Source organism: Phalacrocorax carbo, chromosome 1 (genome assembly GCF_963921805.1).
Source record: "Phalacrocorax carbo chromosome 1, bPhaCar2.1, whole genome shotgun sequence".
Classification (NCBI taxonomy): domain Eukaryota; kingdom Metazoa; phylum Chordata; class Aves; order Suliformes; family Phalacrocoracidae; genus Phalacrocorax; species Phalacrocorax carbo.
The window spans coordinates 144,704,530-144,719,053 of record NC_087513.1 but is presented as its reverse complement, the minus strand read 5'-3'; the positions used below and the strand labels follow the sequence as shown (position 1 = coordinate 144,719,053).

The 14,524-nt window shown below is 37.8% G+C and overlaps 1 protein-coding gene across 1 annotated transcript in view; it reads left to right on the top strand.

Moving 5' to 3' along the window:
• LOC104049471 (gamma-aminobutyric acid receptor subunit gamma-3-like) overlaps window positions 1-14,524 on the top strand; it is a 172,822-nt gene that overhangs the window by 17,697 nt on the left and 140,601 nt on the right. Inside the window, exon 3 of the mRNA XM_064445312.1 lies at window positions 1,113-1,180. Within this exon, the coding sequence (XP_064301382.1) occupies window positions 1,113-1,180 (68 nt within the window). The remainder of the gene's footprint in view (window positions 1-1,112; window positions 1,181-14,524) is intronic.

The following is a 14,524-nucleotide window of genomic DNA, read 5'->3' as shown; positions in this document are numbered from 1 at the left end:
TCCTTGTTCTAGGGTCCTTGGGGGTTGGTGCAAAAAAGTCCTGAGTTCAGCAGTTCCCAAACTTCAGTGGTTTGAATTGCTCTCTAGAGATTTTTGAAGACCATGGAGAGGGGAAGGTGCCTCTATGGGAAAGGGAGATGTCTAACAGAAGCTGTTGGCCTACTAGGGCCAAATTTGCATCGGTTCTGACTATGCAGGTTGGAAAAGGACTTATACTTACTTAGTTTTCGGTCAGCTAACCCTGGAGAAAGTAAAATACCAATTTAGATCTCAATTTAGAGGTTAATGTATACCCTATGGGAGTCAGAAGGAGGGCAGTATAAGTAAAAAACACAATGTGCCTTTCAGTGTAAGAGTGGCGTTATTTTAGAGTTAGGCTATGTCACCAGTAAGAGCTATCTGAATAATGTTCAGCAGGTACACTGACACCAAAGATGATAAAAGGAAGATAAATCCTAGTGGCCTCAGCTGAAGAAAGGAGTACAGAGCTTGTCTTGGCGTATTAAATCCTGGAAGTCTGAAAACATGGAAGATCTTGTGAGAAACTTGCATTGACTAAACCAAATCAAATGCAAAAACCTTTGGATGAATGAGTGCAAAGGCAATGTGGGCTGAAGGGAATGAGTCTAAATTGAAAGGGGGAAGTTGCTTAGGTTTGGCTAAATGGATTTCATAGTGATTTTACTCTAAGTTAGGATGATTTCAAGACTGATGAGAAAATCTGGAAAGGTTTTTTGGTGTGCAGCAAACATGCTAAAGGACCTGCGTGTTGAGGCAATGGGAAAAAGTGATATGGTGCATTATTTCTCGTTTTGTGTCAGTCATCTTAGGTTTTGACTTTGAGCCACTGTGCTTAGCACTGGAAGTTTCTTTAACAAATTGCTGCTGAGATAAATGGGGATCACGATGATAAAGTGGTACAGGCTGTAATTTATGGCAATTTCAGTTGGGTAGGAGGAAAAAAGCCTTGTCTTCCTGAAAAATACATAATCCATATTTCTCAGTAGTTCTACCTGAAGAGTAGATCTTACAGTTATTGGGGAAGAAAATATTTAAAGTGATTACTTATGTTTTCTGCAAAATAATATTAAATAATTTTTTTTTCTCCACAGTAAAACCAACAGTTATTGATGTTGACATTTATGTCAACAGCATTGGTCCTGTATCATCAATAAATATGGTAAGTGACTTGCTAACAAAGATTTTTATCTGGACTACTGGTCTTGGCATCAATACTAGCTTTTGAAAAAGACAATAAATACCACTGGGATAAGTTGTTTTGATTGCTGATTTAGCTGTTTTCAGCTATGGCTCTGTTTTTCAGATGACTCTTTTGTGTCTCTTCAAGAGAAAAATGAACCTACAAGCAATATTATGCTCTGTGTTGTCTGTCACAAAATGCTGGTAGATCTTGAATGGTAAAATAGCCATCTTAGGAAAAAATAAGTATGAAGCAAAGCTATTGTCAAAAAATTTCTTGAATTAATGTTTCAAGAGTCAATTGAATATACAGAGTTTCATAATGTGGAGTTAATGAGAGCCATCACATACTATCAGTATATTTATTTGAAATTCATAATCTCTTCAATGGTTACTTTTCTTTCACTGAGTTATCAACAATCTTTAGCCTTAAAGTATAATTTTGAAGAAGTTATACATAGCTGTACTGTGTGTGTAAAGGCAGAAGAAACTAAATAGAGTCTGTGTGATAGTGTGACAATAGTGAACCTAGCAAAATGTAACGGTCAGTTGTTGTGGTCTTCTTAACTCCAGGACATTCCTCACTTCTGCAGCAACACATTCAGATTTAGAAAGCAAGCTGGTTGTTCATGTAGCTGTGGAGGTATGGGTTACTGTGGCTGCTTGTGCAACTTCAAGTTTGAATTCAGCTCAGTATTCCTCTTTGTAAACTAGGCTGCATTTTTTCTTAATACCACTTGGAAACGTAGGGCCTGTTGATACCTTAATGTACCTAAAGCTCTTATACTAACCTCTTCAAAGCAATGACTTTCTCTTGTTCAGAATGACATTCAAAAGCTGCTGTGTACAATGGTCATATAAGAATCTAATAAATGCACTCCATGTATGTTTTGTGTTTTTGGAACAAAAGCTCCTGAATCTGAAAGGTGGTCATTCAGCCTGATTGTTTGGTTTTTGCCTATGTATATGGGAGAATGTAAATTACTGAATCGTGTCAAGTACTGGGTGGTCAGAGACTCCTATGCCTCCGACAGTGGAAAATCTGGCAAGTAAAGAGAGAACAAATCATGTGCTGGGACAACTGGCCACATATTCAAAGAGTGTGAAATGTATTGGTCATATTTCATGTGAAGCACTGAATGTCAAGCAATGGGAGTACCTGCTCCGTTCTTGAACTAATAAATAGCTAATTATCTTGCTCTTCCCCAGCTGCATATTGAAATGACTTGTCCACAGAATGATTTATCAGAAGATCTATTCTGCTTACAGTCCTCTGGCTTGCATTTATCTATACTCTGGGAGTGGGTACTCGGTTCAATAACAATGGGAACAATGACGAGGATGCTTACTTCTCAAAATCTTTTTGCTCTTTGCCTCTCTGTATTAACTTGTAAGTAGTATTTTTGGATACTGGAAATGTATGTGGAATAATAATTAAGAAAGCATTTGATTGGAACTGCTTCAGGTAGGAAGAAGGGAATAATAATAATGGAATAAGGTAGTGGTTCTTGGAAGATTGTTATGGCAGTGTCAAAACATGGCTAGTTTACTTATCCCTTAGCTTTGAGTTCAAGATATCTCCTGGCACCAAAATGGAAAGATGCACTATGATATCAATTTTTAAAAATGCATACTGTTATCTCTTTGATACTAGATAGTCCTATTAGGATAGTTAATGAGTGTATGGCGTAGAGATATTTCTTGGTTACAGCTGAAAAAACAGTACATATAATCTGTCAGGGCAGAATGATACAGAAAACGATGAAATATAAAATGTAGGTACCTGAAGCATTAAGGACTCAAGTCTGCTTAAAGCTATATTTAAACTTTTGATTAGAAATGGACCTTGTTTCAGATATGCTTGTGGACAGTATATCCCACTGAGATGTAATCTGAACTAGCTAAGCACTTCTGAGTTTTACTTCTGTTCTCAAACCTAATTATCAATATAGGAGATTAACTTTAGGTACTGAAATGTAGCAACCTTTTGTCCAAAAGCTCAATTTCTGCTCTGTTACTTTGGAGTTTGTCCAAACTTAAATGAGAGAGCAGAAATGAGCTTGCAGTCTCAAATTTACAATGAAGATGGAGAGTCCTCCTCACAAACTTACAGCTATGGTGCTGTATGAGAACTTGTCTCTCCAATGGCCTGCCACTACTTTTGCACCCATTTGTGTTATTTCAGCTCTTTGGCTACCCTATGCAGTAGCTCTGTGATGCTCTACTGGAAAAAAAATTAACACTTTTTGGAATTAAAAATAATAATTAAAAAAAAAAATTATTTTTAAGTAAGCAGTTTTTCATGTAGTCTGTCAACTGCTGGAGCATAGGTACACAAACACCTGAACAGAAACAGTAGATGGAAATTACCTGTGGCAGAGAAAGAGGAAGTAAGGGACCATCTTGAGTTCGATTCCTGTCATATAACTGAACTCTCAAAGGGAGAAAAATGTGCGTAAAAATTGTGTACAGAATTTAGAATAGTATTCTGGGATTAAAAAAAAGTATTCTTGTGAGAATCTACATATGCCATATTTCTCAGTAGGACAGGAACTTTTAGCTTTTCTCCCCTAAATTATTATTAAAAGTCGAGCTATTCTGTCAAGGCAACTCGACAAGATGGTAGTTGATTTAGCAAAAAGAAAGATGATTACATTGATTTCCATCCCTTCTATTTCAAGTGTGAGATCATCAACATGTACAAGGAGGACTTCCCTGCTGTGTACCTCCGAACTTATCCCTTAGGTCTACCACAATTTTTTAATCTGCAGCATTTCTGAGGGAAAATCGTGTGGTGCTTCTCTAGAGATTAGTGTGCAGGTATATTTTCTTATCAGTTTTCATCAGCGCTTTTCATCCTGTGGGTGAAACCTAGGAAGTAAAATAATTTATCTATTCAATGGGTGTTCAGTTGAATGTTCAAGCCAATTTTGTAGAGCAAAGCTTTTCAGATGTCAGCAGCTTTGCTGTAATTATGATTGAGTACGAGTATTCATATCTCACTGTTTCCTTAACAGTCAGGAAAAAGACAGTTGCTACTAGACACCTACCTACAGCAGAGACAACCTCAGATGAATTGTATGTGAATACTCGTGGCCCTCAGGAAAAAGAAATCCTCTTAGACTGAGGCTGGAAGTGCCACAAGGGGAAGAAAAGTTAGGGACCCCTTCAAAAAGGCTTGCGGTCAAGGGAAAGGCAATGTTCTCTGTGACAAAGATGATGTAATCCACAGGAATATATGGCTGACTCTGCCATATATTCCAGACTGTTTGCAGAGGGTTTATGCCACTTCCCCTAAAGGCCTTCCCAGTGATTAATTTCCTAGTTGCTTTCAAAAATATCTATTTAGAATCTCAAGATTTCCAGAAAAAACAGGAGTGACTGTGAGAAGGTAGTGCAAATGCTCTTCTACTAGAAACTCGTCATTATAACATCTTTATGATGACAACAGAAACCTGTTTTCTGGATACATAGTGTTGACTCTTCCTTTGTCTGTGACATGAGAGATTTCTTTGGGGCCATGGTCTAAAAAAAAGCTAATGTTAAGTAGCGAGGGGTAGGAATTGTGTAAGATAAAGAAGTAAAAGCAGGCTGGATAATGAACTGAATGATACTAGAAGGTAGTCTCAAGTGTCGGTGGCTTTGAAGAAGAAAGTAATTTCAGCATTTTGAGCTATGGCATGATGTTTTGAAATGACAGAAATTATTGATACTAGACAAGAGTATTTTGAAATTTAAAACTCTGAGATGTTTGAATGCCCATTCAAAAATTTTAGCGTGGCTTTTTAACAGATAAAAGCCATCTATTGCATAAATATCTTAGATGTCTGTTCTTTATCAAAAACATGATAGGACGTGAGCTTGGACTGATTTAAAAGAAACATAAAATGGTTGATTTAAAAATAAATGACATGTGGATGTTCTGAGCCAAATTAAATCTTCCTGTGTGCATATTATATGCCTTTTCTTGGTTTTCACATCTTCACAGAGTTACAGAAATCTGCAGCTTGCCATTTCATGTTATAATGTCATTAAAGACACTGACTTGTACGATGCAATATTCATATCTACCCCAAGATTTTATTTCAACCCTTTCTGTATTTAAAAGCTTTGTTATATCTGTAATCGTAATGAACATGCTTCCACTACTGTTAGGGATACTCTAAGTGAGTTTTTTACATTTGAAAATTCATCTGCAATCTTGTTTTTATTTTTTCCCCACACTTTATATTGTAAAACAGGTGTACAAATTCCAGATCACTCAGTTTTCATATCTTAAGGTCTTTTTAACACTTCCCATTCAAAATGGTGTCCAGGAAGTATATGCTTTTGCATTAAAATCCATGCTCTGATTTTTGTCAACAACACAGTTCTTGTCAACAACAGCCAAGTTTTATAAGTTGCTTTATAAAACTTAGATCTTAACATGGGTTACTGTAGCCTGGTTTTCTACAGATAAGCAGTACTGTCTTGCATATAAAAGAACAGAAAAAGGAGGGACCTTGTCAATATGCAAAGTGGGAATCAGATGTAACTGATGAGAAAAAAATCCCCTAGAAGTAGTTTTGTGAGACAGAAATGTAAACACTCTGAGATTACATAGACTATTAAATCTCAATAGCATCAAAGCCTGTGTGTTAACTGTGTTAACTGAGTAGCTACAGGAATCTGAGGCTGCAGCACAGGTTGCTGGTAAAGGAAGAATTTGACACCTATACAGTTTTAGCAACTGGAATCTCATTTTAATGCAGCTGTACAGAAAGTATGTTGAACAGACAGTGTGAGAAACAAGCTTATAAACTGTACTTACCTATTCATAAAACTATTAATTGGTCATCTGCTGGATATACACTCATCTCTTTATTCTCAGGTAATCTGAAAAGGTGATTCATAGTGTTTCTTTTGTGTGTTTCATCACTTCATTCTTTTGTGTCTACTCTCTAGGTTATGTCGTATATCTTTATGGATGCTGTATTTCCCTTTTGTTCAGTTAAGTGTTGCAGAATAAAAGCAATCTTTACTCTTTTTTTTCCCTTAATGTATTGATAGAATTCTTTGAACTTCAAAGTCCCCACATGCTCATTTTGCTTCTCCACTAGACATGGCAGGTATTTAAAAGAATAGTCTTGATGTGGAGACTTGTCTAAAATGTGTTCAGAGCTTATAATTAAGTCTGAATTTCTTGCATATTTTTAGTCTTCATGTCTATTTACTTCATAGTTAAAACTATTATTGGAGCATCTGCAATTATAGAAACATAACCCGGTGAATCTTTCCATAAGGCAAAGCTAATTTAAATCCAGATTTCATCTGGTTTTCACCCCACTGTGTAGCCCGAAATATTTCCTTTACAGGCTTCTCCTCAAAGATAATGCAAGACGCTATTTGAGCACAAGCCTGATATCCTGTTGTTCATTGTTACCTTGGAGTGCTTTTTTCTAATTTGTCTCACTGTCTTATTTAATATATTTGTAAAGCAATTGTGTAGGGAGGTGGTTTCTGTTATTTTTCAGGGGTGAGTTCCGGTTGGTGAATTCAGATCATCTCTAAAATAATGGAATGCCTCAGGATGTTTGTATTTTTCCCTGCAAATTTTACAAGCTTCTATTTTGCTCTGTGACTTAAGAGAACACTCAAGTCCTGGATTAAATTTTAGTTTGAGTGGTTCTGTTCATTTATGAGGACTAAGATACTAATCATCCACTTAAACATTTTGCCTGATTATGATCAAGTAACTATTCTTGTTTCTAGAGCATATTTACATACTGTCCCTAAGATTGGATCACTCATGATAAGAAAGGTATGAATTATAGAAAACTTTTCAGCTGCATGGATTTTTGCTGATAAATCAAAATTATTTCACATACAGACTCATTCTTGTTGCTTCAAGCTCTGGCAGTCAGTGCCTCGCTATGAAAATGTTTCTGAGAGGTAGTTTTCAAAGTAGTTTTCAGAGTAGTTTTCAAGCTGAAACTTGAGTCTGTTTATGCCTTCTGTTCCACCATTGAGCTTGCAAGATGCTACTATAGTCTCAAAAGTGAAACGGACTGGAAAGGAGGAAGCTGGAGGGGAAATAAATGAGCATGGATTGATTTGTTCGCATATCACCTTGGCAGCTTCTACCTTTGGTCTCCTCTAGAGCCCCACTTTGTGTAACTAAAATACGACCTTGCTGATAGACACTTGGATAAAGGCCTTAGGCTGCCCTTGTTTGAGGTGCAATGGGATGGACTAGCATAATGTTCATTTTTCTGTAATGAAGTTTGTGTACTGTGATGCATAGCAGTAAAATACTTACTGATATAATTTACTACATTGGCAGGAAATCCGGTTTGCTTCTTGGAGGAATGAGTTTCTGTCACAAGTCTTTGGTAACGGAATGATCTTCTGCCTGCTGGTCTGTCTTATCAGAGTTCAAGCAGATTGTCAGATATGGATGACTTAGCCTTAGTGTTACCTCAAAAGGTGTACAACAAATGAGCAGTTTACTTTCAGTAATATAGGAGAATGAAATGTCTCATCTGCTCGTTAACGGGCACTGCAAAAAGATCTGAAGAACAGCTGGACTGAATGTTTTTTTCCATAGCTGAACAGTGCTACAGTGTGTAACAGATACCTCAACTCTGAGCAAATGAATTGGCCTTTGTATGAAGGATGGAAAGATACTACTTCCCAGCCTTATGCCGGTACTTATGCTTGTTTTCTCCCACTTCAATAACCTGTTTCTTTGGCCTGCAGATCCTAGGCTTTAGAGTAAGTGTATGCACCGTTGCAAATTCCTTTAGAAAGTAACAATTTTCTTCCTTGTCTATCCAGTGCTACGTAGCTTCACAGTCTTTATTGCCAATATTTGCGAAAGCTGATTTAGAAAAGCTATGGCTAAATTGCTGCAAAGGATATGGAATTACTTTAGGGTAAATTGAGGGTCACTTTACCTAAATGTGCTGGTTTTGGCTGAGAAGGGGTTGATTCTCCTCACTGTGGGGGTCGGCTACCTTTCCAGCTTCCCGTGCTCTGCTCTGCCGCGTGGCGGGGGGCGGGCTGGGAGGGGCAGGGCCATGGTGGGGGCGGCTGACCCCGACTGGCCAATGGCAGGTTCATTCCATACCATGTGACACCATGACCAGTATATTGAGGGGGGGCAGTGGCAGCGCGGAGGCGGCGCGGCGTCGGGTCGGCGGGCGGTGAGCGGCTGCGGCGCGTGCAGTTTGTTTCGGCGGTTCGTTCCCCCTCTCCCCTCCCTTCCCCCTCCTCCGGGGCTTTGCGCCTCTCGTTGTTCTCCTTTACATTGCATTTCTACTGTTGTTTCTTTTAATTTTAATTATTAAACTGTTCTTATCCCAACCCACGAGCGTTACCCTTCTGATTGTCTCCCCCATCTACCGGTGGGGAGTGAGCGAGCGGCTGTGTGGGGCTGAGCTGCCACTAAACCACAACACTAAATCAATTAAGTTTTTGAGTGGTCAAGCATTTATCAACTTTATTTTACAGCTTGAGGTCTCCATGATTGCTCCATGAAAGAATAATTTCTTTTGTGTCGACCTGTTTATTGGATTTCTGTATGATATTGACAGTTTAAACCATGGCTTTGGGACTTGGGTCTTCCTTAGTTCTTTCAGTGGTGGATTTACCCAAGAAGCAAATGAATGTTGCTGATTGGTTCTGTGAATAATAAAGCAGTCCTAATGACAATTTTTTGTAAAATTTCATGGGATAAAGTTTTGGGAATGCAGACCCAGCCATCATAGCATCCATAGAGTGGTTCCAGTGGCATTATAAATGTACTTGTAACTAGGAAGGAACATTTGCATACAATGTGACCCCATATAATCCCTAATTGGGTCACAGAAGAGTCTTCATGTTTCTGTAAGGATTTTGATTGGTAAAAAATGAATACTATTCATCAGTGTCATTTAAATATCAGAACAATGCCCTTCATTTTTCATACCATTTTTACAATGAGTAAAACCCAGAAGAACCCACGTATCTTTTTTTTTTTTCCACATGAGAGCTTGTCATCAGTCTAATTGGACATAATTTCCTTTATTGTCTCATTGCTGAAAAATAAGGTTTAGAGGATTGTATTTCATTTCCCTTCAAGCTTTTTTAGTGAACATGGTGTCCCTTGACTCTTAAGGACTCTCAGACACGCTTTTTCTGGTATAGACAAGGTATTTCTGCTTAATGACTACACAGAACTGAAGAATAAAACAAATGCTTGGCTTCTGCAATTAAAAAAGTCTCCAGACTGCAGGGCTGTATCTGTATCCCAACACCTCCATGCTTTTGATAATATCATACACTTTTCTCCTTTTAAATCACTGTAGTCATCATTTATTACTTTCTTGATCTGGAAAGGGGACTTCTATGTGGTCAAAAACAGTGATATTTTAGGTTCTTTATGTGCTTTTGTGGGTTTCTTCCTCGAAGATCTCCCCACCTCCGTCTTGTACGTCTGCTTTTCGTTAGACTTGTAAGATACAGGTAGTTCTGCTGCATGCTGTGTTGGACAAGCTGTTTTGTGCCCTTAAAACTGCTCTCTCCTTCAGAAACTTGTGTCTCTTCCTATTTCCACAAATGGCATTTGCAACCCTTGAATACTGAAGAAATTTGGTGAGAGGAAGATGTTTTTTGTAACTATTATTAGCTTTTTGCATACTACACAGAAACAGACATTTGTAACTGTAGAGTTCTTGATGTGTTTTAGTTAAGACATCTGAGGTACTACAGAGAAGTAGAATCACTCCATTAAAAGTAGCAACAAACATTTTAATGTTAATATAATAATTTTACTATGTGGTTTTTAAAGTTTTAAACGGTAAAGATAAGGAAACTCTTCAGGGGTGTAAGAGGTGAAATTCTCAAAACTGTTGTGAGATTCTTGAGCCAAAGAAGCTGCTACCTTCCTTTCTGACTCTTTTCCGTGCTTACCCCAAGGCTAGCTGTGTGTGCTTGGAGCTTATCTAGGAAACTGCATTCCTTGGGAGACTTGGAAGCAGGATAACTGACTCTTGCTTTCTCTGACTTGCATTTGGCATATTTTGCAAGGAGGACAGAATTTTCAAAAGTGCTTAAGGAACTTAGTCATGGGAGGTATTAAATGCCTAGCTACATTATCCTGTTGTAATTCTTCTAACATACAACTTGAGAAATTGAGGGCCATGTTTACAAACATATGAAGGTGTCAAACTCTTTCTTGCAGTGCCTAACTTACCATAAATTTCAATGGTTGTTAAACACTTATACCAGTCTGAACTCCACTGATATTTTCCTTGGATAGATACTGAATACTTGATTTAGGTGGAATTAGAAATTTAGAATAAATCTGTATCACCCTTGGCACTTTCTGTAAGTATTCTTCCACGGGAATTCTGGTCTTAAAAAAATAATAAAAAAAGGTTGTGGTCTTAAAAAAACTCACCCTAATAAAAGGGTTGTTGTACCTGTTGTGATTTGAGGTTTTAAAAAAGTAAAATTTGAAGGAAGGAGATTAGGCCAGCTGTTATAAAGAAGGTATATTTGGAAAATGGAGAAACCCTTGGTCATGCAGACACTTCATCATGTTTGACATAGACACAGTGATGATTACACTGTCACGTAATCTGCTTCTGTATTCATATTCTTCTATGAAGCCAAAAGTTTCTGGGAGAAACAAACAAATACGATGCATCACAGTGGACTGTGACAGAGGAGAAAAGACGAAAATGGTTGGCTACTATTTTGAGATCATTTCATAAGACAGCCATGCTATTTCAGACTTCCTGGTCCTTATCCCTGAGAGACTTTACTAAAACATTCAAAAGAAGAAGCCTGGAAAGTAAATGTCATAATTGTGTTGAATATGGAAAAGCAGAAGCTCAGTAGTGGCATTGGTTTTATGTCTCTACAACTTGTGCTCCTGGTAACCTCTGTAAGTGGTAACTACTTGTCACCTTTCCTGTCTGTTGCATCTTTTCCTGAGTCAGTTGTACATACTAACCTTTATCTTGATTGTCCGTTGATTAACGTAACTTATTTTTACCCGAAACATATTCAGCTCTAAAGGCTTGAGGTTTGTGATGTCTCTCTCAGATCAGAAGGGCTTGTATACCCAATATTTTGTGATTTTTTTCCAGCTGTGTTGTTTACCCAATAAGAATAAATTACCTCTCTTTCAGACCCTGCATCTCAAAATCAGTCTTGGAAAGAGTAGCTAGTGGACTCAAGGGTTAGTAAGCTTTGCCTGATAGTTCATGTTTGGCAAAGTGTGTTGGATAACAGACAAAGAAATAACCACCATCTGCTTACACACACCCCATATATCAGACTCTGATAGTTCTGTGCTTTCAAATGGCTTTTCAGGTGGGTGTTTCCCTGAGGTATATTTGCTGCAGCAGGCACAGTATGGTTTTTTCATTACTTAGAAGGCCTATAGATTGAGGTTGAATTACAAGGCAATCAAAATTGTAACTGTAGAAAGATATGACCTTATTCTTTCAATTTATAGAGATTATTATATTGTAATAAAGCATCTTTTTGTCTAATGTCTGTTTAAAAAGCAGTTACTTAATTTTACTGCTTTTAGTAATTGAAGAATTGAGATCACAAAGCTGTTTGCTGGTCTTTCCCGCTGCAAATGGAAATGAAAAATTTCCTCCTGTATTACTTATCTGCCTCAGTCTTAATTTCTCTGGGTGAAATTGTCACTTGATCACATGCTCACTAAACATCTGGCCATCTTTAAGGCAAAGCAGTTTCAATTTTCCTAAATTGGACTTCATGCATTATGCAAATGTTACTTCATTAGACACTGAGATGAGCTATCAAGCTATATTGTTTGGTCAGAATAATGTAGGCTTGCCTCTCCTCTCAATGCTGGTTTGAAATCAGACTAACAATTTTGGATAAATTCAGTTTGTGCAATCATTTTTGCTTGTGATTCAATTAGGGCATACATAGGGATCTAGGTAAATGCAGTCAATGATTTTGTCTCTGTTCCTAACTTATGCTGATACCTATGTGCAATGTGTGAAACAGCATAAACAATAAAAGAGCTAAATTAATCTCTCAGGCAGTGAATGGAACTGTGCCAGGCGTAAATTTGAGCCATGTTCTCCTAAAATATCCCACACTGAGAGGCTAATAATAAGATCCAAAGCAACCAAAGTTCATTTTGGGAGTAGAACATATTGGATCCTCACTGCCTTCTGTCTTTTCTTTTAATTTGCACTATTGTGGAGAGTGCAAAGTGAAACACCGGTAAACTGGGGAATTTCTTCTGTGCTGGATCAGGCTGAATAAACAGGTGATGTGTACGGCAGTGAAATATCTGCCTGGTGCATAATGTGCTCTGAATTCCACAAAGGGCCCAGGTTCTCACCTGACATAAATGGCTGACTGCGTTGACATAAATGGAAATGTGCTGATCTGTGCTAGTCCATAGGCTGCTACTTTCAGATTTGTTTTTTCTTAAGTACTTTTCATTGCTTCCAGATTAAAAAGTTAGGTATAAGGAGGGTTTAGGGTTTTCTTTGCATAATACTATATCTATTATATCACACATTTGTAGAGTGTGTTAAAAAAAAAAGAAAAAAGACTGTAAGATTGTCTGATAGCACTCACCTGAAAGCTGCTAACTTTATCTTCATTATTTTCCCTGCAATGTGTTCTCTAACTCTCTGGTGTCTGAAACTGTATTTATGTAAATATGGCTGAGCATTTCTTTGCCATCTGGATGGTACTGTAAGAATGGTATAAAGAAAAGGAAAGTGAAAACAAATGTAGGAAGCCTGGGAGAACGCCTTAAAAAGATAAAAATGGCCCTGTATTTTGGGAGCTGCCTAACTGGACCAGCACACAAATCTTTTGACAGATTGTGGCACAGCTAGATTAGCCAGCTGCAAAGAGGCAGATGAAAAGAATTACCTAGGAGTTTCTTTTGGATTTCCAAAATGTCTGTCTAAACTGGCATTGTGTGAATGTTCTAGCTAATGGGAACAACGATAGGTGATGCATTGAGTGGTCAACTTGTGCTTGTTCTTCGGTTTAGCCCAGACTTATGCATGAAACTGTTGCTGACATAGCAGTGGTTAGGACTGTGACTTCTTTTAAAATACCTCACCAGAAAAGGCATCAGCTAGAGTATAGAGTAAAAGCGTTTTGCTCAAAAAGCCCACTGTGCTTGGGGAATCAGCAGCTGGGTACAACTCTTGGGTACAGAAGTACATGTGCTGGCAGTTAACATCTGCTGGCATTGTGTAAGTCAAACTGAATCAACAGATTGAGAGGGTAAGCTTACTTAGTAGGAAAATACTACTTCTCACACAGGAAAAGCTCCATACTTTCCTAGGTTTCATGCACCTGGAAATGCCTTTTTTTTTTTGGCTGTTGCTAATATATCTTAGCCTGTACATATATATATATATATGCTGTGATAACAGATCAGCATCTCTCAAATTTTAAACTCTCCACAGGTCTAGAGTTACAAGGATCTTTGTAAAGCTCTGTGAATAAAATGTCAAATCAGCAATCAAAAGCTTAATTAAATAAAAATGAGGGACATGCCAGAAATCCGTCAGCTCCTAAATAAGTGACCTGATTTCTGGTGAGTATCACATGGAAGCCAAAGTCGGGAACTGGATTTGAAAGTGCTGTTTCATTATTTTTGTGTCTAATTGAGCTTTATAAGGCTCAGCTTCCATTTTCATTCAGAATCTGAAGCCCTGCCATGGGCTAAGTCTCCAGTTGTTTTAACTGAGTATTTTCCAGGATGAGATGCAGGGCAGGGTCAGTTTTACTTAGAAAACTGTGGATTATTTTAGCTTTGCCTAGTAATTTGTTCCTGTGGAACTATCCTGGATTATGAAATTATAAGAAAAATTGTGATATTGGGGTTGATGTTATGATCTAATTGAATATCTGTGTAATATTTTGCTTTATAGATACTGGTTTTCAGCTAAGTATTGTAAAGATTTGGGGTAAACTTTTCAACAGCAGGTATCCATCATGAAACTTTTATTTGCCAAAAGCAGTTCAGACAGTGGTTTGACTATTTCTGAAACAAAACTAGAAGAAGCGTTTTTTCCACAAAAGTACATAACCCTCCTCCTCTCCCCAGACTTTACTACCTCAAGGTAGTTAGAAAAAAAATTAAATTTTAAGGGTTTGGGGGGGCGGGAGAGAGAGAATAGTGCATTTCCTATATGTCAGAGATGCCTTCTGTTGTCACTGTGAACATCTACCTGCAAGTCTGTTTCCGTGTGCTCTGCAGAGAAAAATTATTTCAGCAGGTTAAATCCCTTGATTCCATCTGTGTTGCATATGTTTCGGTGTGAGTGTGGGCCAG